The 26,137-nt window shown below is 43.1% G+C and overlaps 1 protein-coding gene across 1 annotated transcript in view; it reads left to right on the forward strand.

The window, feature by feature from the left end:
* The first annotated feature begins 21,803 nt into the window (after positions 1 to 21,803).
* Positions 21,804 to 26,137, forward strand: part of LOC129863656 (heparan sulfate glucosamine 3-O-sulfotransferase 3B1-like) — a 45,449-nt gene continuing 41,115 nt past the window's right edge. The window contains exon 1 of the mRNA XM_055935788.1: positions 21,804 to 22,701. Coding sequence (XP_055791763.1) covers positions 22,112 to 22,701 — 590 coding nt within the window. The 5' untranslated portion in view covers positions 21,804 to 22,111. The remainder of the gene's footprint in view (positions 22,702 to 26,137) is intronic.

Consider the following 26,137-nt stretch of genomic DNA (forward strand, 5'->3'; position numbering starts at 1 on the left):
TCTGGACCCTTTCTTTCTAAAATGATCTTGCCTAAATTGTTGCAACTCCTATTACTAGCCTGTTCAACCTATCTTTCGTGTCATCTGAGATTCCCAAAGATTGGAAATCAGCTGCGGTCATCCCCCTCTTCAAAGGGGGAACACTCTTGATCCAAACTGCTACAGACTTATATCTATCCTACCCTTCCTTTCTAAGGTCTTCGAAAGCCAAGTCAACAAACAGATTACCGACCATTTCAAATCCCACCATACCTTCTCCGCTATGCAATCTGGTTTCAGAGCTGGTCATGGGTGCACATCAGCCACGCTCAACGTCCTAAAAGATATCCTAACCGCCATCGATAAGAAACAATACTGTGCAGCCGTATTCATTGACCTGGCCAAGGCTTTCGACTCTGTCAATCACCACATCCTCATCGGCAGACTCGATAGCCTTGGTTGCTCAAATGATTGCCTCGCTTGGTTCACCAACTACTCTCTGATAGAGTTCAGTGTCAAATCGGATGGCCTGTTGTCCGGGCCTCTGGCTGTCTCTATGGGGGTGCCACAGGGTTCAATTCTCGGGCCGACTCTTTTCTCTGTATATATCAATGATGTCGCTCTTGCTGCTGGTGAGTCTCTGAACCACCTCTACGCAGACGACACCATTCTGTATACTTCTGGCCCTTCTTTGGACACTGTGTGAACAACCCTCCAGACGAGACCAATTGCTCTTAAATACACGTAAAACTAAATGCATGCTCTTCAACTAATCGCTGCCTGCACCTGCCCGCCTGTCCAACATCACTACTCTGGACGGTTCTGACTTAGAATATGTGGACAACTACAAATACCTAGGTGTCTGGTTAGACTGTAAGCTCTCCTTCCAGACTCACATAAAACATCTCCAATCCAAAGTTAAATCTAGAATTGGCTTCCTATTTCGCAACAAAGCATCCTTCACTCATGCTGCCAAACATACCCTCATAAAACTGACCATCCTACCGATCCTCGACTTCGGCGATGTCATTTACAAAATAGCGTTCAATACCCTACTCAATAAATTGGATGCAGTCTATCACAGTGCCATCCGTTTTGTCACCAAAGCCACATATACTACCCACCACTGCGACCTGTACGCTCTCGTTGGTTGGCCCTCGCTTCATACTCATCGCCAAACCCACTGGCTCCAGGTCATCTACAAGACCCTGCTAGGTAAAGTCCCGCCTTATCTCAGCTCGCTGGTCACCATAGCAGCACCTACCTGTAGCACGCGCTCCAGCAGGTAAATCTCGCTGGTCACCCCGAAAACCAATTCTTCCTTTGGCCGCCTCTCCTTCCAGTTCTCTGCTGCCAATGACTGGAATGAACTACAAAAATGTCTGAAACTGGAAACACTTATCTCCTCAGTCATACCCATCCCGGATCCGGGATTTCTGTCATTAAAAACCCTGACTAGCATAGCGTAGCCTAGCACCAGAGGGTAATCATAAAATATAATTTCATGAAATCACAAGTGCAATATTGCAAAACACAGCTTAGCCTTTTGTTAATCCATCTGTCGTCTCAGATTTTGAAATTATGCTTTCCAGCGAAAGCAATACAAGCGTTTGTGTAAATGTATTGCTCGCTAGACAAAACAATAAGAACAGCTAGCGCCAGGTAACTCGGTAACAAAAACCAGCAAAGCAATCAAATTAATCGTTTTCCTTTGTTGATCTTCGGTTGGTTTCACTCACGAGACTCCCAGTTAGACAGCAAATGTTCCTTTTGTTCCATAAAGATATGTTTTATATCCAAATACCTCTGTTTGTTTGATGCGTCTTGACCAGGAATCCACCGGAAAAAGCGTTCGCGACAACGGCGGAAAAAAATCCAAATTATATCCATAATGTCCACATAAACATGTCAAACGTTGTTTTTGATCCAACTTCATTGTGTTTTTCACATATCTATTCGATAATAAATCAACCGGGACAGTTGGCTTCTCACTAGGAGCGAGAGAGACAATGGCTACCTTTCAGATTTGCGCAAAAATCACCCAGAGAGCCCCCACCTGTCCACTTACCATATGTGCTATTGCAGGCTCATCCTTCAAAATAAAGGCCTGAAACTACGTCTAAAGGCTGTTGACACCTTAGGGAAGACATAGAAAAAGAGGTCTTATTGATGTGACTTCACAAATGCGATAGGAAGGCATTGGAACACAGAGCTCTCAAAATGAGTGCCACTTCCTGCTTGGAACTCACAGACAAAATTCTTACAGTTTTGGAAACTTCAGAGTGTTTTCTTTCCTAATCTGACTATTATATGCATGTTCTAGTTTCGGGGGCTGATAAATAGGCAGTTTGAAATGGGTACGCATATTTTGCCATATGTTAAAATTGCGCCCCCTATCAATTAAGCACCAGTTGTCAGAGCAGCTCACAGATTACTGCACCTGTACATAGCCCATCTATAATTTAGCCTAAACAACTACCTCTCCCCCTACTGTATTTATTTATTTTGCTCCTTTGCACCCCATTATTTCTAGCTCTACTTTGCACATTCTTCCACTGCAAATCTACCATTCCAGTGTTTTACTTGCTATGTTGTATTTACTTCGCCACCATGGCCTTTTTGCCTTTACCTCCCTAATCTCACCTCATCTGCTCACATTGTATATAGACTTATTTTTCTACTGTATTATTGACTGTATGTTTGTTTTACTCCATGTGTAACTCTGTGTTGTTGTATATGTCGAACTGCTTTGCTTTATCTTGGCCAGGTCGCAATTGAAAATTAGAACTTGTTCTCAACTTGTCTACCTGGTTAAATAAAAGTGAAATAAAAATAAATAACTAAATATGCCTATATGTTTAGTCAAGGTTTGTATCACAACTAAAGTGGCCGAATAACTTCTTAAATAAAGCACATTTATCCGCTTTAAAACAGGTGTAGAACCTAACTAGCACACACCGTACGCAGTGTGTGTTTCAAGTTTGGGGAAGATAATTTTCATTATACAAAATGCACATTTATAATAAAAGCTTACTTGTATAATCACATTTGTGGTCACTTTTGTTAATGGAGTTTTCCGCTAATGTATCATACACACTTATAGCCTATTGTCGTGTGCACATTGCTGCGCTTATAATGTGGAGAAATAGCCTAACAGATCATCAACACTGTTGCGTCAGCCTCATTGCGTAAAAAAGTCTTTTTTTGTGTTCATTTGGGATCTATTGCATCCCACAACTGTCCCAGACTATGTTTGTATTCTTTTTTTCTCACACAGAATAGAATATATCAAATGTTGTACTATGGGTGATAGTAGAGTGACACCGCCTAGTGCTTTGCTGTTCGTTAGGCCTACTCATCTTGTTGGCTGACGAAAAGTAAATATGGACAGTTCATCCAAAATCTTCTAAACTCAACAAAAACAACTGAGACATAAACGGAACAAGTTCCACAGACATGTGACTAAGAGAAATTGAATAATGTGTCCTTGAACAAAGGGGGGGTCAAAATCAAAAGTAACAGTCAATATCTGGTGTGGCCACCAGCTGCATTAAGTACTGCAGTGCATCTCCTCCTTGTGTACTGCACCAGATTTGCCAGTTCTTGCTGTGAGATGTAGGTGCCTTGCTGGAAGAGTGGGGTAACAAGTTCCCAGACATTTCTGGTGGGAATGGCCCTAGCCCTCACCCTCCGATTCAACAGGTCCCAGACGTGCTCAATGGGATTAAAATCCGGGCTCTTCACTGGCCATGGTAGAACACTGACATTCCTGTCTTGCAGGAAATCACACTCAGAACGAGCAATATGCCTGGTGGCATTGTCATGCTGGAGGGTCATGTCAGGATGAGCCTGCATGAAGGGTACCACATGAAGGAGGAGTATGTCTTCCATGTAACACACAGCGTTGAGATTGCCTGCAATGACAATAAGCTCAGTCCGATGACACTGTGACACACCGCCCCAGACCATGACAGACCCTCCACCTCCAAATCAATCGTACTCCAGAGTACAGGCCTCAGTGTAATGCAAATTCCTTCGACGATAAACGCAAATCTGACCATCACCCCTGGCGAGACAAAACTGCAACTCGTCAGTGAAGAGCACTTTTTGCCAGTCCTGTTTGGTCCAGCGACGGTGGGTTTGTGCCCAAAGGCGACGTTGTTGCCGGTGATGTCTGGTGAGGACCTGCCTTACAACAGGCATACAAACCCTCAGTCCAGCCTCTCTCAGCCTATTGCGGACAGTCTGAGCACTGATGGAGGGATTGTGCATACCTGGTGTAACTTGGGCAGTTGTTGTTGCCATCCTGTACCTGTCCCGCAGGTGTGATGTTCAGATGTACAGATCCTGTGCAAGCGTTGTTACACGTGGTCTGCCACTGCGAGGACGATCAGCTGTCCGTCCTGTCTCCCTGTTGTGCTGTCTTAGGCTTCTCACAGTATGGACATTGCAATTTATTGCCCTGGCCACATCTGCAGTCCTCATGCCTCCTTGCAGCATGCCTAAGGCACATACACGCAGATGAGCAGGGACCCTGGGAATCTTTCTTTTTGTGTTTTTCAGAGTCAGTAGAAAGGCCTCTTTAAGGCCCTAAGTTTTCATAACTTTGACCTTAATTGCCTAACGTCTGTAAGCTGTTAGTGTCTTATCGACTGTTCCACAGGTGCATGTTCATTAATTGTTTATGGTTCATTGAACAAGCATGGGAAACAGTGCTTAAACCCTTTATGATGAAGATCTGTGAAGTTATTTGGATTTTTGTGAATTATCTTTGAAAGACAGTGTCCTGATAAAGGTACATTTTTCTGCTGCATTTATACGCAACTCGGAATTGGATAAGGAGGAGTGCAGTTGTTTCCCCGATGTGTTAATCTTCACTTGTAGCCTGTTAGAAATGCCGATCATGTGATGGAGAGCTGTGTGAGTGAGAGGTGCTTTGGAGCAGGCAGCACTCAGGGAGAAGGCCTGCAAAAGGCAAGGATTTTTTTAGGTTGCATTATGGCCACACAAAGGGGATGCTGCTTCCTGACAACATTTTGTGACTGCGACAGCCCTAATTGAAAGTGGCTAATATTGTGTGTCAACTTTGCCACAGTAAAGGGAAACATTGATAGTGTTAACAGAGAAAACTGGAGAACAGTGGTCACCAACTTCTTCTGGATCACTTTGAATCAAAATGCAAGCCGAGAACTACCGATCAGATATTTTTTTTTACATGACTTAAAAAATGTAAGCTTATGCAACATTAACCAATTAAAAACTGTACTGTAGCAATGAGGTTTGTGCAGTAAGCTATAGGCCCAATACTTGACCACCCCATATATTGCTTGAATTGCCCTGCTGATGTTCAGGCATTTAAAAAATATATATCTTTCAACATTTGAGGTAGGCTATACTGTATGATCACACCGGTAATAGATCCCGTTGTATTACCTGTGAAGAACAGCTGAGTGAACATGCATTTAAATAATTAGCTTTTTATTTGTATTTTACTTGGCTGATGGTGCCTGCATATGATGGTCAGTCACAGTGGAGGGAGAGAGCAGCAGACTTGAGGGTCCACCTCTCAACATCCCTCCGCTCTCCCTTTCCTCCACTGACACTGACCAAAAATAGACACCGTCTTCCAGCTGATGGCGAAACTTGAGTCGCAACACATTATTTCTGCATCATGCACAAATTCATGTTGTTACTCCTATGACCAGAGAAATATAAATATTTATTGATATTAATAACAATGCAAGCCTATAGATACACTTTCTTACTCATTAACTACTGCTGCACTGCTTGTTGTAGCGCTGAGTGGAAATGGGAAGAATGTCCATTTTATGGCTTATAAAAGTAAGAACTTAACATGAACCCAATCATAAAAACAGCATCTCTTTGCTGTATTCGTTAAGTCTCTCTAGTCATAGGTTTAAATGTTTTGAAATCTCACAGTATCAACTTTGCTGTTGCTTTCTTTTATGCCTGCTACATTACTGTAGACACGGTCATCTGAGCCATCTGATTGGCCAGTGGTAGGCCTATAGTGCACTTCATTTGCTTTCTGGTCTTGCCGGGAAGGCAGAGTTTGTACCTTCTGACACATGAAATGGTTAAAAATGGCCACAGTTCGCCTACCCGGCGCGCAGGGCAGATGAATTGGGTGCATCTAACAGCCCTAGACAAAAAAATAAAAATATTGGAACACAAGGCTTGTTTTTCTACAGAAAATGTTTGACAATTGACCGGTTGGTGACCACTGCTTTAGAAAATTGAGTGAAGTTCAATGTCGTGCTGCTCTCCATGGGCTGATATTTCTGCGTGGCAGTCCCAGGGAGCTGGTAACATTGGCCAGGAGACATGCAAATTACTGCCTTGCTCAATGGCACATTGACAGATTTTTCACCTAGTTGGCTCAGGGATTCAAACCAGCGACCTTTTGGTTACTGGCCAAACAATCTTAACAGCTAGGCTACCTGGTTCTGAAGCATGGTAGCCTACATGCACACACAGCATAGGGCAGGATTCCCCAACTGGTGGGGGGGAATTAAAAACGGTAAAATGCCAACAAATCAGCTTCAAGTGATTTTAATTTGGAAAATCTGTTCCAAAGTATTCCCACGCATAATAGAGAGATATGTGATTGTATACAAATGTAGGCAAGACTTAAAATGATTAGGTTTTAGTCAAATATGATATTTCTTTAGTCATTTTTAGCAGATGCTCTTAACCAGAGACCAACTTACAGTAGTGAAGGCATACATTTTCATACTTTATTCCCATACTGGTCCACCGTGGGAATCGAACCCACAACCATGACGTTGCAACGCCATGCTCTACCAACTGAGGCACACTGGACCATAATTGAGCTTCTTGTGGGTCAATTTGCAGTCTACAAATTCTTAGTATTATGTTCCAGGCCTCCTGACCATCCGCTCAAGAACAAATCGTCCCCTGGCTGAATCTAGTTGATGATCCCTGGACTAGGGGAACTCCAGGGTAAATGAGAAGACTCCTACCATAACAACTGTGTTGAACCCTGACCTGGCCCTATCTCGTCATGTCCACAGTGGAATCCTCATGGGACGTGTTGTTTAAAGGACACTCCTCTTGTTGATTTGGTGATTCAGGATGTAGACTGGTCTCCAAACACAGCTTGGCTGTGTCCGTACCTCCTGTTGTTGACGTGACTGAGTAATGTGTGTGACACACACGTAACCTGTGGACCAGCTGGATAGCTACAACTGGGTCCCAAATGGCACCCCATTTCCTACATAGGGAATATGACCATAGCCTAAGTAGTGCACTATATAGGGAATAAGGTGCCATTTGTGGCCTAGACAACCGTTACAGTCGCTGTCAAACAAGCCCTCAGCATCTCACATTCTCTTTCTCCACCCGCTTTTTCTCTCACCATCCGCTTTCTCTCTGACCATCCGCTCTTTCTCTCTCCATCCGCTCTTTCTCTCTCCATCCGCTTTTTCTCTCTCCATCCGCTCTTTCTCTCTCCATCCGCTCTTTCTCTCTCCATCCGCTCTTTCTCTCTCCATCCGCTCTTTCTCTCTCCATCCGCTTTTTCTCTCTCCATCCGCTCTTTCTCTCTCCATCCGCTCTTTCTCTCTCCATCCGCTCTTTCTCTCTCCATCCGCTCTTTCTCTCTCTCCATCCTCTCTCTCTCTCTCTCCATCCTCTCTCTCTCTCTCTCCATCCTCTCTCTCTCTCTCTCTCTCTCTCTCTCTCTCTCTCTCTCTCTCTCTCTCTCTCTCTCTCTCTCTCTCTCTCTCTCTCTCTCTCTCTCTCTCTCTCTCCCTTCTCTCTCTCTCTCTCCATTCTCTCTCCCTCTCTCCCTTCTCTCTCCCTCTCCATCCTCTCTCTCTCTCTCTCCATCCGCTCTCTCTCTCTCTCCATCCGCTCTCTCTCTCTCTCTCTTTCTCTCTCTCTCCATGAGGCTCCCTGGACCCAGCTCAAGCTTAGCTCCGATGATAAAATATGCTCAATGAGGAAAACTTTTTTTTTGTCTTATATAACCAAGCGTTCTGGTGGATATCTTTGATAAACGTTCTGTACATCTTGTCAGAGCTCTCCTCTCCCTCTAATCTTTCAATTAAATTGAGTCATTCTCTATTGTGGTGTGATGTTGAAGCATGTGGTGGTTCTGGAACATAACCAATTCAGAGAGAGACGGCGGCGGGGGGGGGGGGGTCGGGTCGGAGGGAGAGAGAGAGAGACAGGGGGAGAGAGAGACGGGGGAGAGATGGGGGGAGAGAGAGAGACGGCTCACCTCACCACCGTCTCCTCTTGCACTTCACACTCCTGATCTCATTTCAATTGAACACATACACATTCCTTAGTGTAGCTCTTTTCATTGATCTACTTGGAAAAGCCTGGATGCCTGAAACTATCCACCCCTCATCACTCTGAGACACCCCTTCAACTTATGTTCCTGTATGAATCCTCATCGTCTCTTCATTCTCTCACTATAGCTTGAATAACTTAGAACTTGGTGAAGACCTTTTATCCCCCGGTTGTGGAGAGTAAGTTCCCTCTGATAGCCAGCCAGCTTCAGATTCATTGCCTTAGTGTTTAGTGCTGACTTTACCCACCTGGCTGACCGTGTTATGACTGGGACAGTGTCAGACTGTAAACAACGAGGGTCCCCCAAGTGGCGCAGCAGTCTAAGGCACTGCATCGCAGTGCTTGAGGCTTCACTACAGATCTGGGTTTGATACCAGGTTGTGTCGCAGCCGACCGGGAGACCCATGAGGCGGCGCACAATTGTCCGGGTTAGGAGAGGGTTTAGCCGGCCACGAAGTCCTGGTCTCATTGAGCTCTAGCGACTCCTTTTGGAGGGCCGGGCGCCTGCACGCTGACATGGTCAGCAGGTGTCGGCAGGTGTTTCCTCCGAAACATTGGTGCGGCTGTCTTCCGGGTTAATCGAGCAGTGTGTCAAGAAGCAGTGCTACTTGGCAGGGTCGTGTTTCAGAGGACGCATGGCTCTCGGAAGACGCATGGGCCAAAGAGCAGCTATGATGTGTTAGGAAGTTGATATGCCCATATTAGGATATCGACCTTCGTCTCTCCCGAGTCCGTACGGGAGATGACTATAACTACCGATTGGATTCCACGAAATTGGGGAGATAAAGGGGTAAAAGTACAAAATAAATAAACTGTAAACAAAAGCCAGATAACCTCCCCCTCAGGCCACGTGACACATTCCGTACTTCGACCCACACAGAGATAACCCAAACTCAGCCTACACACACACAGGACTCACCACCACCACGGCCACATAAAACAGAAATAACACCACTAATCCCATTAATACACTATCTCCTGAACTCGACAGAAAATAAAAGCCCAGTTTTCTCTTCTGAAGGCCTGCTGCGTTTGGTCAAGATTTTAATCTCCAAACCTCCCCCCCTCTAATTTACAAAGTATTTACTTGTGAATTTGAACCAGTCTGTAGCTAGCTGCTTTCAATAAAAGCTAGAGAGAGAAGGAGGAAGTCTTCATCCGGTTAAAAGCCGGAGTCTCTGTGGTTAGGGCTGAGGAGGGTTTGATCTCTGGACGTGTGTAATGCCTACAGCCACGTAGCCACACACTTTGTCTTGCAGGGCATCTTTTATCCCTGACAAATGCTGATCACATGAGCTCTCCTCTAAGCCCCTGTATTCAGACTATGCGCCGTTCCGCCGCAAACTGTCTGAATGTGTGGCCCGGCCCTGTGGCCCGGCCTTGTGGCTCGGCCCTGTGGCCCGGCTCTGTGGCGCTCGCTGTTTGTGTGTGTGTGTGTGTGTGTGTGTGTCTTTGCATGTGGGGCTATTATCATCTTATCCTATAATCTCCACATGTCTGCATTTCTCAATCAGACCATGAAGGCTTCATTGTAGATCTGTGATGGGGATTGAGCAATTGTTCTATTCCCTTTTTCAGTCTGTCTTTAAGCCAGGTGTTCAGTATTCTCTTTGTTTTTAAGCCCGGTGTTCAGTATTCGCTCTGTCTTTAAAACTTCTTTGGGCTAGGGGGCAGTACTTTCACGTCCGGATGAAAAGCATGCCCAAAGTAAACTGCCTGCTACTCAGGCGCAGAAGCCAGGATATGCATATTATTGGTATATTTGGATACAAATCGATCGATCCCATTAACGGGATTTGATCGGGATTTGATCCCTAAGAAGTTTTAAGCCCGGTGTTCAGTATTCGCTCTTTCTTTAAGCCCGGAGTTCGGTATTTGCTCTTTCTTTAAGCCCGGAGTTCGGTATTTGCTCTGTCTTTAAGCCCGGTGTTCAGTATTCGCTCTGTCTTTATGCCCGGTGTTTGGTATTCGCTCTTTCTTTAAGCCTGGAGTTCGGTATTTGCTCTGTCTTTAAGCCCGGTGTTCGGTATTCGCTCTGTCTTTAAGCCCGGAGTTCGGTATTCGCTCTGTCTTTAAGCCCAGAGTTCGGTATTCGCTCTGTTTTTAAGCCCGGAGTTTGGTATTCGCTCTGTCTTTAAGCCCGGTGTTCGGGATTCAAATCAAATGTATTTATATAGCCCTTCTTACATCAGCTGATATATCAAAGTGCTGTACAGAAACCCAGCCTAAAACCCCAAACAGCAAGCAATGCAGGTGTAGAAGCACGGTGGCTAGGAAAAACTCCCTAGAAAGGCCAAAACCTAGGAAGAATCTAGAGAGGAACCAGGCTACGAGGGGTGGTCAGTCCTCTTCTGGCTGTGCCGGGTGGAGATTATAACAGAACATGGCCAAGATGTTCAAATGTTCATAAATGACCAGCATGGTCAAATAATAATAATAACAGTAGTTGTCGAGGGTGCAACAAGTCAGCACCTCAGGAATAAATGTCAGTTGGCTTATCATAGCCGATCATTGAGAGTATCTCTACCGCTCCTGCTGTTTCTAGAGAGTTGAAAACAGCAGGTCTGGGACAGGTAGCACGTCCGGTGAACAGGTCAGGGTTCCATAGCCGCAGGCAGAGGAGTTGAAACTGGAGCAGCAGCACGGCCAGGTGGACTGGGGACAGCAAGTAGTCATCATGCCAGGTAGTCCTGAGGCATGGTCCTAGGGCTCATGTCCTCCGAGAGAGAGAAAGAAATAAAGAGAGAAGAGAGAATTAGAGAGAGCATACTTAAATTCACACAGGATAAGACAGGAGAAATACTCCAGATATAACAGACTGACCCTAGCCCCCCGACACACAAACTACTGCAGCATAAATACTGGAGGCTGAGACAGGAGGGGTCAGGAGACACTGTGGCCCCATCCGATGATACCCCCGGACAGGGCCAAACAGGGAGGATATAACCCCACCCACTTTGCCAAAGCACAGCCCCTACACCACTAGAGGGATATCTTTAACCACCAACTTACCATCCTGAGACAAGGCCGAGTATAGCCAACAAAGATCTCTGCCACGGCACAACCCAAGGGGGGGGGGGGGGGGCGCCAACCCAGACAGGAAGACCACGTCAGCGACTAAGCCCACTCAAGTTTTCGCTCTGTCGTTAAGCCCGGTGTTCAGTATTCTCTCTGTCGTTAAGCCCAGTGTTCAGTATTCTCTCTGTCGTTAAGCCCGGTGTTCAGTATTCTCTCTGTCATTAAGCCCAGTGTTCAGTATTCTCTCTGTCGTTAAGCCCGGTGTTCAGTATTCTCTCTGTCGTTAAGCCCCGTGTTCAGTATTCTCTCTGTCGTTAAGCCCGGTGTTCAGTATTCTCTCTGTCGTTAAGCCCGGTGTTCAGTATTATCTCTGTCGTTAAGCCCAGTGTTCAGTATTCGATCTGTCGTTAAGCCCGGTGTTCAGTATTCTCTCTGTCGTTAAGCCCGGTGTTCAGTATTCGATCTGTCGTTAAGCCCCGTGTTCAGTATTCTCTCTGTCGTTAAGCCCGGTGTTCAGTATTCTCTCTGTCGTTAAGCCCGGTGTTCAGTATTCGATCTGTCGTTAAGCCCCGTGTTCAGTATTCTCTCTGTCGTTAAGCCCGGTGTTCAGTATTCTCTCTGTCGTTAAGCCCGGTGTTCAGTATTCGATCTGTCGTTAAGCCCCGTGTTCAGTATTCTCTCTGTCGTTAAGCCCGGTGTTCAGTATTCTCTCTGTCGTTAAGCCCGGTGTTCAGTATTCTCTCTGTCGTTAAGCCCGGTGTTCAGTATTCTCTCTGTCGTTAAGCCCAGTGTTCAGTATTCTCTCTGTCGTTAAGCCCGGTGTTCAGTATTCTCTCTGTCGTTAAGCCCGGTGTTCAGTATTCTCTCTGTCGTTAAGCCCCGTGTTCAGTATTCTCTCTGTCGTTAAGCCCGGTGTTCAGTATTCTCTCTGTCGTTAAGCCCGGTGTTCAGTATTCGATCTGTCGTTAAGCCCCGTGTTCAGTATTCTCTCTGTCGTTAAGCCCGGTGTTCAGTATTCGATCTGTCGTTAAGCCCCGTGTTCAGTATTCTCTCTGTCGTTAAGCCCCGTGTTCAGTATTCTCTCTGTCGTTAAGCCCCGTGTTCAGTATTCTCTCTGTCGTTAAGCCCCGTGTTCAGTATTGCTATTGCTTGCTGAATTTGTTGTTGGTGAAATACAAATGTGGGGAAAGTTCTATTAAGATTGTGTCTTTCTCTGCCTCCCTCCCGCTCCCCCCTCCCTCTTTCTGTACTTCCCTCACTTTGTCCTTCCCTCTCCCTCTATCCTTTCTCTCTGTCCCCCTCAGTCCTCTCCATGCGGTGGGCTTTACCTTAGCCTGTGGGGTCCCTGGTATCATCGTGGTGACCCTGGCTGTGAACACTCTAAAGCGCCCTTGGGGGCCCTCAACATCTTCCTCTACACCTGCTGTTACAACCCCCTGAAGAGGCTCAGCATCACCAATACCTGGGTGGGAGCCGTGGTGGGGGCCATTCCCCCTGTCATGGACAGGACGGCCACTCTGGACACAGGTACTGAACTGTAGGACACACACAATGTACACACACACACACACACACACACACACACTGATCGATCGCCTCTGTCTGCTGGATCCTATGGTCCTCTCCAAAACACACAGTCATGATACTAGATCCTATGGATCTCTCTCTCTCTCAAACTCACACACACACACACACACACACACACACACACACACACACACACACACACACCCACACACACACACACACACACACACACACACACACACACACACACACACACACACACACACACACACACACACACACACACACACACACACACACACACACACACACACACACAGTACTGATACCTCATCTTGTGTTTCACGATGAAGCAGTGGGTTAATGACGAGCTGTTCAAACTGAATATGTTGGTAAACGGGGGCTTGAGGAGAGAAAAGAAGGATACACCCACACTTGCTGATCCAACTTTGGGCCAAAGAGCAGCTATGGTGTTTTAGAAAGTTAATGTCTGTGTACTACATCCTACTGTACACATGTTACACTCTGATGAACTGGTTCAAATCTGACTCTTCAGAGCGACTCAGACGTGGATAATTGTTTTCCAAACTAGATATCCAGCTAGTGGGAAAGATGGTGTTCATCTCCACCTTAAATAACATTTTTATTTTTAATGTAACCTTTTGTTAATTATTATAGGGCTGTGAAACCCATAGCCTAATGGCTTCAGACTGAGCATTTCTCACCATTTATTTACCTAGAGCAATTTCCATTTTATAAAAGGTGTAGTGTACATTTATTTACAGTAGTGTTGATTAATTTTTGCTTCTTCAGTGGAAATACAGAATATGTATAAAAATGCCAAATATACCAAACGCTAAATCAAGCAGAGATTTAACACTATTTATGCATGTTAATCATTACTGAAATGTGCAAACTACAAACATTCAACCAGTTAAAGATAATGAATGCATGTTCTGAACACCTCCAAAACACAGGCCATGTGGTTTGTTAAGAAGAATGCCCCTCTCCCTACAGGTGTGATTACTACCTCTGAGTGTTTAGAGCTTGAGGTAGTCACCTCATACAAGTACTTAGGAGTATGGCTAGACGATACACTGTCCTTCTCTCAGCACATATCAAAGCTGCAGGCTAAAGTTAAATCTAGACTTGGTTTCCTCTATTGCACATATGTCAGAGTCAAGGCCCGCGGGCCACATCCGGCCCGCGAGAAGGTTTTTTACGGCCCCTGGGATGATCTTGATTTATTATTAGAACCGGCCCGCAGACCGCAGCAAGCCGGCAGCCCGCAGATCTTTTACACGCACCAATACTACATTTCCCACAATGCAACGGTGACGCACCGAGCAGTAGGCTGCTTCATTTCAATATTTATTGGCACAGCAGTCGTCAGCATCACAGTAAAATTAACTTTCAGATACCCATCAAAAATGGCAAAACGGAAGGTGGACACTGAGAACCGGGGGTTTCAAACAAGGTGGGAGTCGGAGTATATGTTCACGGAGGTAGCTGGAAAACCTGTGTGTCTTCTGTGTGGAGAAAGTGTGGCGGTACTGAAAGAGTATAATCTGAGACGACATTATGAAACGAAACACGCGGACAAAAACAAGAATATGGACATGGAACAAAGGCTACAAAAGGCAGAGGAATTAAAACGAGGCCTCAAATCTCGACAGGCTCTGTTCAAAAAAGCCAAATCACAAGGCCAGGCTGCTGTCAAGGCCAGTTTTATTTTGGCAGAAGAGATCGCTAAATCAGCCCGGCCATTTACGGAGGGGGATTTCATCAAAAACTGCATGATTAAAGTTTGTGACGAAGTTTGCCCAGAAAAAAGGCAACTCTTTTTAAATGTGAGTCTGAGCAGAAACACCATTGCCGAGAGAGTAGACCAGTTGTCCATCAATCTAAAAGAGCAGCTTGTGAAAAAGGGAAAAGATTTCATTGCATATTCCTTGGCTGTGGATGAGAGCACCGACATTTCTGACATTGCCCAGTTGTCAATTTTCATCCGCGGAGTGGACTCCAGCCTAAGCGTGACAGAGGAGTTTTTGGCTTTACGTCCTATGCATGGCACAACTACGGGGCATGATTTGTATGAAGAGGTGTCAAGATGTGTAAATGAGATGGAGCTGCCTTGGGAAAAACTCGTGGGTTTGACAACCGACGGAGCACCTGCGATGTGTGGACACAGGAGCGGACTGGTGGCGAAGATACGGGAAAAGATGCAAGAGGAAAACGCGACAGGTGAGCTGACAGCTTATCATTGTATCATACACCAGGAAGCGTTGTGCGGTAAAGCCTTGAAAATGGAGCATGTAATGAGCATCATCACGCGCACAGTTAACTTTATCAGAGCCAAAGGTTTGAATCACCGCCAGTTCAAGGCATTTCTGACGGAGTTAGAAACGGAGCATGGTGATTTGCCTTATCACACAGAGGTGCGATGGCTAAGCCAGGGAAAGGTGCTTCAAAGATGTTTCGAGCTTCGTGAGGAGATTTGTCTGTTCTTGGACAGCAAAGGGAAAGACACAACACAACTCCGAGACGAAATGTTTCTGTGTGAAATGGCTTTTCTGTGTGACATTACGAGTCATCTGAATGCAATGAACTTGCAGCTGCAGGGTCGGGATCATGTCATCTCTGATATGTACAGTACAGTGAAGGCATTTAAAACCAAACTGACTCTGTGGGAGACGCAGATGCGGAAAGAAAATTTGAGCCACTTTCCCAGCTGCCAGACCATGAAAGAGAAGCTCTCTACCAGTGCGTTCCCGAGCGCACAGTTGGCTGATAAAATAGGTATGCTTGCCGCTGACTTTCGACGCCGATTTGCTGACTTTGAAGCACAAAAAAGCAGGTTGGAACTGCTCGGTAACCCATTTGCTGTTGACGTGGAAAGCTCACCACCAAACCTCCAAATGGAGTTGATTGACCTCCAATGCAATGATGCACTGAGGGCAAAATATGCGGCAGTGGGTGCTGCGGAGTTCGCCCGTTTCCTCCCCGACACAATGCCCCAGCTGCGCATCCAGGCTGCTCAAACGTTGTCTATGTTTGGCAGCACATACCTGTGTGAACAACTGTTTTCTTTGATGAACCTGAACAAAACATCACACAGAAGTCGACTTACTGCTGAACACCTCCACTCAATTCTGAGGATTTCCTCAGCTCAGAGCCTTACCCCGAACATTGATGAACTTGTGGAAAAGATGGGACACCACCAAGTATCACCCTCAACCTCAAACAAGTGAACATTACTGTGCAATCACATATTTAGAGTTTTTACTCAGTTCAAGTTTAAAAGTTAAAGTTTAATATTTGTTTTCACTGCATGTTACTTCTCCTTAAACAAAGTGTTGTTTTTGATTAATAGATTTTTGCACTTTATTTTATTGTATTTCAATCCAATTATATTTTAAAAATATTTCAGTTGAGTGGATGATAGAAAATTGCTATTATTGTTTTTTTCTTTGAAGTAAATTTAGCCCACTTTTGCTAAAATAGAAAATATAGGCTACTGATGGTGCCTTGAATACCGGTTTCTTTCATTTAATGTTCATGTTATGGGGATTTTTATATAAAGGAAATTTGTCTTTTGTGTCTGTTGAAAATTAAAGATTACTGACAGAGCCATAAGAAAATATTGCTTTATTTATCTGATCATATTGGAATATATTTGTTAGGTTTTCAGTAGGTTCAATTAGGTTCACTAGACTATATGCGTCATTTAAACATTTTTCAATGAACATTCGAACAGTCCGGCCCTCGGCTTGTAGCTAAATTTTTTATTTGGCCCTCCGTCCATTTGACTTTGACACCCCTGCTCTATTGTAATCACTCCTCTTTCACCCCAGCTGCCAAACTAACCCTGATTCAGATGACCATCCTACCCATGCTAGATTACGGAGACATAATTTATAGATCGGCAGGTAAGGGTGCTCTCGAGCGGCTAGATGTTCTTTACCATTCTGCCATCCGAATGTGCTAGAAGGCCAGCATCCCAGAGTTGCCTCTTCACTGTTGACATTGAGACTGGTGTTTTGCTGGTACAATTTAATGTAGCTGCCAGTTGAGGACTGTTTCTCAAACTAGACACTCTAATGTACTTGTCCTCCTGCTCAGTTGTGCACCGGGGCCTCCCACTCCTCTTTCTATTCTGGTTAGAGCCAGTTTGCGCTGTTCTGTGAAGGGAGTAGCACACAGCGTTGTACGAGATCATCCGTTTCTTGGCAATTTCTTGCATGGAATAGTCTTAATTTCTCAGAACAAGAATAGACGGATGAGTTTCAGAAGAAATATCTTTGTTTCTGGCCATTTTCAGCTGTGCTAACATAATTGCAAAAGGATTTTCTAATGATCAATTAGCCTTTTAAAATGATAAACTTTGATTAGCTAACACAACATGCAATTGGAACACAGGAGTGATGATTGCTGATAATGGGCCTCTGTACGCCTATGTAGATATTCCATAGAAAATCTGCCGTTTCCAGCTACAATAGTCATTTACAACATTAACAATGTCTACACTATATTTCTGGTCAATTTTAATATTATTTTAATGGAAGAAATGTGCATTTCTTTCAAAGACAAGGAAAAAGACTTGCCTTTTGGTAGGCCGTCATTGTCAATAAGAATTTGTTCTTATCTGACTTGCCTAGATAACAATATTGAGTTAGACTGTTTTTTTATATATATAAATAACTGTGGGACACAAAAAAAGGCAGCGTAGAACCCCATTTCCCAAAATGTGTTGCTCTAATAACTCTAAAATGTTGTTCTGGAAGTTTGCCTACAAACATTTTTTTCTCACTGTCAATGGTGCAGTGGTCTAAGGCATTGGATCTCTGTGCAAGAAGTGTCACTACAGTCCCTGGTTCGAATCCAGGCTGTATCACATCCGGCCGTGATTGGGAGTCCCATAGGGTGACACACAATTGGTCCAGCGTCCTCTGGATTTGGCCGGGGTAGGCCGTCACTGTAAATAAGAAGTTGTTCTTAACTGACTTGCCTAGTTAAATAAAGGTTAAATACAAATAAAAATAAACATTTTCGGGGGTATTCTCCTACAAATTAATTAGCACAAAAAGTCACACAGAAATGCACAAAATCTGCTGAAATATTTGTTGTACATATTTGCACGAATTGAGTGAGATTTTGTTGCTACAGGCTACCATTAACAGATGATTTTCTCAGTGTACAAAACATCTTGAACACCTGTTCTTTCCATGACAGGCTGACCTGGGGAATCCAGGTGGAAGCTATGATCCCTTATTGATGTCACTTGTTAAATCCACTTCAATTAGTGTAGATGAAGGGGAGGAGATACGTTAAAGAACGAGTTATGATCTTCCAGACAATTGAGACATGGATTGAGTATGTGTGGCATTAAGGGTGAATGTGCAAGACAAAATACTTAAGTGCCTTTGTACAGGGTATGGTAGTAGGTGCCAGGTACACCGGTTTGTGAGTCAAGAACTGCAACCCTGCGGTGTTTTTCATGCTCTAAAGTTTCCGGTGTGTATCAAGAATGGTACACCAACCAAAGGACATCCAGCAACTTGACACAACTGTGGGAAACATTGAAGCCAGCATTGGTCTGCATCCCCGTGGAACGCTTTCGACACCTTGTAGAGTGCATGCCCCAACTACTTGAGGCTGTCCTGAAGGTGTGCTTAATGTTTTGTACACTCGATGTGTATCCCGACTCCCGAATGAGCCCGGCTCCCGAAGGAGGACTGAGTTGATTCTTGACGGTAACATCTGGCCGCGTCTCCCCGCGCGGCCTTACTGTGCCTGGCCAGTCATGTAAACTAGCCTACTCTTGGGGTCGTGGATTTACCTCCGATCCCTCGGTAATGTAGCATACTTGAAAAGTAAATGTGTGCCCTTTTAACAGATCGTGGCCAATTTACTTGATCTTGTACGAAATGTATTTAGAACTTGTGAGATATTCAAGCTCAGATACAAAAACACAATGTAATGCAAAGATTTCAGTGACTCATAAGGATTTGAATTGTATCCGGAACTGTCTTTTTATGGAGGCCTGTAAATTATATATCATTAACATTACTGATATCTTTGAAATGTGAAGTGTCTTTGTTAAATGTTCAGGCTCAAGTAGGCTAATCTTTTTTGTCAGTCGTTGTTTTATCATTTGGTTTATCAGTTATTCATTTTAATAATAACAAGTAAAATAACTCCTACAATAGCAGTATTTTTGTCCAGTAACTTCGGTGCTAGGACCCCTAATTCATGTGAAGTTAGATGTCCTTTGAAGTTAAATTAAACAATGTTAGGGTTGTCATTGAGTTATGTCAGCCTTGCAAAGTTGTGTTAAAATATTGCTGTTATTTAGGCATGCTAAGATCTTGTTGATGTTTTGTCCTTTTTGATGGTTTGAAAATATTGTTAACAACGATCATGCTAAAATGGAATCGTTTTTTGTCCTCGGAAAACGGGTTTAGTTTTCATGTACCATGCATCAGTTTGTAGGCTGTTGAGCAGGCGCTGGCTGAGGTCTGCAGGCTACTAGGCTACAACAGTTGCCTTGACAATTTACGAAAAAAGACTTGATTTATTTACCAAACGTTTGTCTAATTTATTTAAGAAGAACATGTTCACCAGTTCATGGTGTAGCCGTATGAGTTCAAATGCAGTAAGAAATAATAAACACAAATGTACCTTTATGAATGAGCAATCATATGTTGCTCCAAAAACATAAAACATATTTCATACACATTATAACATTCATATTCATGTGAGAGTGAAAACGTTCTCAACAGGTATACAAATGCTTTTATTTAATCATGAATAGCCACCTTATCAGAGCGAGCATAAAGTTTGGAGACTTGTTGGTGAACTGGATCGAAAGTTCCAGCACACACAGTTTTCATTTAAAGTCGACATTTCTCTGAGTATTTACTTTGAATTTAGGCCAACATGGGGTATTTGCCGTTGGTATAAAACAAGTAGTTTAACATTAACAAATAACAAATGGAAAGGCCAAAGTCCTCAACGAATGAAGAAAATGTTTTTCTTACAACACTTATATAACTCAAAATGAATTACTGTGTCGTTTTCGATCATAATAATAAATCCTATAAGAAAATCTTGTCGTTGTTGTCATGCAACTGCTGATAATTAATGTATTGTTATCAATAATAAAGGTATGAACCATTATTATTCATTTTTATTTAATGGCTACTTACGTTCAGTGTAAAAAATAAATACTAATAATCAAATGGCTAAGGCTGCTTACTCTCCTTTGATAACCACCGCTACTTTCTTCATCTAAAATGACTTGCAAGCACAATAATCGAACTGTTTTCCTCCTTGAAAATATGGAAGGAAATATTTAACGTATAATGCAGCCTATTTAACTTATATGCAGCCTATATACTGTGCTTCGCACAGTCGATGGCCTATATGTTTGTCAATACAGAAGATCTGTGCCAGCAACAATTATATCAGTTGATATTGAGTTTGAGAAGACAAGATGGGTCATCGTTATGCATAATAAATCATGTATTGCCGTAGGCCTGTAGGATATATGACATAGAACCAGAGCAGACTACCCTATCCAATACAATGTGTTCATAAACACATTAAATAATGTTCAAAGATAAAAAGGGAATAGCCCAGCTGGTGGACTTCACAGCTGCCTCGGCAAAAATAATTTGAACTCTTTAGAATGTCCTTAGTGATTAGAATCCATAATGTCTCTAAATCCAATAAGAGCATTTATAAACCGGGTGGTTCGAGCCCTGAATGTTGATTGTCTGACAGCCGTGGTATACAGACATTATAAGCTGGGTGATTCGAGCCCTGAATGTTGATTTGGCTGAAAGCCATGGTATTTCAGACCACATACCGCAGGTATGACAAAACATGTACTTTTATTGTTCTAATTACGTTGGCAACCCGTTTATAATCGCAATAAGGCACCTCAGGCGTTTGTGGTATAGGGCTACGGGCTGTATCCATGCACTCTGCGTTGTCGTGGTTAAGAACAGTCCTTTGCCTTGATATATTGGTTATATAACACACCCCCTCGGGCCTTATTGCTTAAATATACCATGGCATTGTTGAATACTTGTTTCTGAATGGCTTGAAGGGCATTCTAGACCGTGCATTATTTCCCTTTAAACTGGGTGGTTCGAGCTCGGAATGCTGATTGTCTGACAGCCGTGGTATATCAGACCGTATACCAGGGGTATATTACAAAACACTTATTTGGTAACCAGTTTATAATAGCAATATGGCACCTCGGGGGTTTGTGATATATGGCCAATATACCAGCCCTGTGCCGTGGTATACAGGCCATATACCACATCCCCTCGGGCCTAATTGATTAAAATAGGCACATAATATTTGCATAGTAGAATTTAATGGCTATAGTTATTTTTTTACATGTTTTGTTTGAGCTGCTTTTGAAAGCAAAAGTCGAATTGAAAACATTATTGGCATTGTTGAATTTGATGTTCATAATGGCAAGCTAGGACTGATGGTTTGGTTACCACGGCAACTGCTGTAGTTATCTAGTAAACTTGCCAGCTACTTCAGTTAATGTTGAACACATTTCTACCGGCAAATTAACTAATTTCTAGCAGCAAATGTATTAAATTATAGCCCTGGTATAAAAGGGATGATCAACTCGAGGCTCCATGCGTTCTCTGGAAAATAATGCAACTCCTTGGAAGGTCCGTTCCACGTCGTTCATTGTTTTCCATAGAACGCTTAGCCGCTCGTTGACTAGCCCTTACTTAATGATCTCAACGAGGATCCCACGCGAGCGCCCTCCCGCAATCTCCTGTGATAGGTCAGTTTAGCTTGCTAATTAGCTTGCCTGCGTCAATTGGCCATGGTGATTGTCAATCAAAAGTACCGGTACGCCCCCTCGCGCTGTAAATGTCTAGTCCTCCGAGGAAGCCCTCAAACTTACAGTTTGAAGAAAGGTTTGGCGACGGGGGTGCTTGTGGAGAGAGACGGCTGGGGCTTGGAGTAGCACCACTGAAGTGCACCAGTCGTTCCTATCAATTTCCGAATTATTTCCCGTGGCTCTGGTGAATAACAATTATAGCATGCAAAGACTTTGCACTCGTGGATACATCATCCGTTTTAGATTATTTGCTTGGTTTGTTATTTTTTTTTCATTTTAGGTGAATGGCGAGGATACTTGAGGTACAATCGAGAGTGAGTGGTTTTGGCAATATGTGTTGCTGCAATATGGTATGCAACCTAAAGGCTTATGGAATATAGCCAGATTTCTCACAATCTGTATGCGTTCTCATTCAGCCCGGTTAAAAATAAATTATTTTTGCTCGGCATCATGTTTTTACTCTGGGTATATATGCTTTACTCCTGCGTGGGCTACTGTGCCCCCATGCCAAGTTTGGTTGTGGACAATAACCGGGGAAAGGAGACTGGCACGGGGTCCGTGGTCGGTAAAAGGACCGAGAATAACGCCAGAGCGGACCTCGTGTCCAGACTACTCCCTAGACTCCCACCCTGGGTGGATATAGAATCCGATTACGACGAACCATCCGTCCGGACCTCCTCCAGAGACCTGCTCAATAAAGAGATAGACGCGTACAGAGGAGTTGAGGACTGGGGTGAGATGAGGGGTGAGGGGCAGAGAGCTCCTGAACCCGGTGCGATGTCAAGTTTCTCCAACGACTTGGGGAGCAAGAAACTGCCGCAGGCGATCATCATCGGGGTAAAGAAAGGAGGGACGCGGGCGCTGCTCGAGTTTCTCCGCGTGCATCCAGACATCAGAGCGGTGGGAGCCGAGCCGCACTTCTTCGACCGCAACTACGAGAACGGACTGGAGTGGTACAGGTAAATGAATCAACCTTGAATGCTCTCACGTTCGATGTGCATTAAAGATAGGCTATCAGACGTACATCAATGATTCCCATAGCTCAACCAGCGCTATACAAGAAACGGTGAGGGAATAGGCATGACAGTCATAGCTATCCCTCCAGTTATTAGAGCTCAGCTTCCAATAGTTGTCCATAGCAGCCTATTGCTTTTCGTTTCGTTGCCTATATCTTCCACAAACAACATATTGGATTGAAACTGTGAAGGGATACTTCGCATTAAAACATTCGAATATCGACTTAGAATGGTATAGTTGACAATGTATTTAAATCACAGGAGAAGTTTGATTATCCTATTTATTACAAAGTTATAATCATTATATAATTAAACAATGCATGTAAAGGATTCGATAGCATAATTCAGGCGATTTATGTCTGTGCGTTTTTACAATACGATTTGTATTAATAATGTATCAAATAGAACTAAATATGTCCCAAAACTCAATTCAGTTAGCTCCATAATGCACACTAATAGTCCTTGATCATATCTTAATCTCTATTTGCCACATAAATGTATTCTAAATAAATGTTTATGGATAATGTCAGTGACCATATCTGGGCCGATAGAATATCTTTATAAGATACAGTTATTTACTATTATTTCAATCGATGTTTTGTTCTGTATATTTGTTAGTAGGGTGCTTTCCAAAATCCAAGCAGTCTTGGCATCAACGTGGACATATGATCATCCAGTATCCAAACCTGAGTAAAACTGTAAGGTCATTGGATAGCATTTAGTGAGAACAAATTCATATTTTTTGAATTCATCTTTCACCATGTTCCGGTAGTAGGCTAGACTATGCCTGAATAATGAATCAATGCACCGCCACGGTCACATAGGCTAAGGTATGGGCTGTGCGGTTTCCACGTTGTGCAGTGGTCTCTATTGGACACAGTGCAACATTGCAAGTTAACGGGTTACTTTTCAGCGCTGTTGAGGTGAGTTTAACCTTTGAATATAAATAAATAATTGGAATGAATACAAGCTAGTTATACATGCGTTTCTTATACTACAACGCTGAAAAGGTTAGGCAATGTGCAAGTTGTGGTGGAAATGATGTGGAAATGTAATTAATTCAAAATCGAGAAAGTATAGGCCTAATGTATTTGAAGTAAGATGTGCTTGATTACTTTAATTATTATTATTTATTTTTTATATTTACACATTTCAATGTAAATAAATATGCAATGTCAGTCTGTACTTATTATTTTAGTTAGTCATATTTAAGTTTGAAGAAATTATGTTAATCTTAAATAAATTCTAAACTAAGCGGATTTGTCCTAGCTCTCTCCTTCAATAGAACGACATAATACATGCTCTCGAATGGAACAGTAATTACTCTACAACACAATAGCACTGAGCTTCTCTGAGAACATCAATCAAACAAAAATTATTCAAACGTGTTTTAAGATGGTAGCTATACCTTTACACCAGCCATTTACATTTGAACAGACAATGAGTGGGAGGAGGCCTAATATACGAGGCTAAGTAGGCTACTGTAGTATAAAGAATAAAACATTTTTGCCAGAATTAATTAAATAATAAATTAATACAAAATCCCACCAACAGTATGAGCGCTATTCTTGATCAATATTTGGAAATACATGACCCACCCTGTCCCTCCCCTCCTATATTCTTCATGCATAATTAAACATTATAAACAACGTGCAGAGCCAGTGTGACTTCTAACAGAAATGATGAGGACTCTACCTCGCGTTGCATTCTCTTGACTCGACCTACAAAAGAACCAGGACCTACTCAGTTGATGGCGCTGGGTTTAGTAATATAATTTAGACGTGTTTTTAAATAGGCCACTATAGTCAACGACGACTCGGCAATTGCAACTCATATCTAATCAATATGAGTGGAATATTATGTAGCCTAATCATCTTACCTAATTAAATTAGTCAAAGCAACACTTTAAAATAATTAAGTTAATGGATGAAATGTGTGAATTGTTTATTTAAGTGAAACGTAGCCGAAAGAAACTTGAAGGTCTTTGCAGCAATATCCGAGAGCATAGTGGATGGTTTCCTTCTCGCCTTAACCCCGGGGACATTGTTATAGCTTAGGGAGAGTTTCTTCCTCTCTTTTCCCTGGACGCGGAGCAGAACTAATAGCTTATCTGACAAGTTGATAAAAACACTTCTGGATTGCATTCCCCTCTGAATAACCGGATTTGGTGCAGTGTGGTGTGAAGAGCCGGGCTGTTAAATATGCGAGGTGTTTGAGAGCCCAAACTAAAGTAAAGCAACTAAATGAAAGAAAAAGCGGCATGAGAAATCTGGGTGTTTAGAGGGGGTGACGGGCTATATGGATTTGATTTAAAATAAACATACTTTCTGCCGCCCAATTTATTATTCAGGGTGGGATCCAACTTGAGCTTTTGAATTTGCATTGATAGACATAGTTTACAAGTAGGCTTTATTAAACTGTGCACACTTTGGCTGAAATACGTTATGCAAATGGTGCTAGTTGTATCATTTTATTTACATTGTCCAATAACCCAATCTCCTCGTCACAATTGCACCATTTTAGAAAGACCACCCACGGCTAATAGGGAACATTGAACAGTTTATGATAACGGTAATGTGGACAAAGGCTAAGGTGTATTATTTTGGGTTGGTGTTGCGGGTGTGTTCGTAAATTAAATCTGGAGTGCCAGAGTACGCTCAGACTGCGCTCTGGGTGTTCATAAATTCAGAGCGTTGGCGACTGTAACTGTGCTGCTGGCAACAATTTAATGACGCCTTTTTGCCGACGTTTACTGGTAATATTCAACGGGTGTTGAGCGTTCGTAAATTCATCAGTTATTCTGGCCTCGGAACACTCGTACGAGAGTGCTCTGAAGTCAGGGTAGATAACCAGAGGGAATTTACTAACGCACCCTAAATTAGAGGGGCAATGTCATAAACCCTCAAAGTTCCAGAATGGAATGAAATTGGCAGCAATCAAAACCGGTTTGATTGAAATGAATGGCAGTAGAGACATAATCATGACTTTTCTTAAGCAGGAAAATAAAATAAAGTCATGGGATATATTCGACATTGTGTAATAGAATTATTGTCAACGTAAAATATTGTCACAAAGTTATAAATACAGTTTATACAGGTTTTATACACATTTTCTGTATGAATAGCCTCTGAAATATATGTAAACAGACCATAAATGTCAACATTTTGTTTTCTTGGAAAGTGTGATTTCTTTTATGATACAGTATCAGTAGTTGTTGCATTTACAAGTTGTCTCAGTCCTATCATCAACTGATTTCGGCCAGTGTACGGCTGTGGATTGACTGCATTGTTTGAATGGAATGTTGGCATATTGGCAGCTAATTTGAAAAATGTATGTAATCATTCCTCTAAAACTGGCTGGCTAGCTAGCTCACAAACAT

The sequence above is a fragment of the Salvelinus fontinalis genome, chromosome 1 (assembly GCF_029448725.1).
Source record: "Salvelinus fontinalis isolate EN_2023a chromosome 1, ASM2944872v1, whole genome shotgun sequence".
NCBI lineage: Eukaryota > Metazoa > Chordata > Actinopteri > Salmoniformes > Salmonidae > Salvelinus > Salvelinus fontinalis.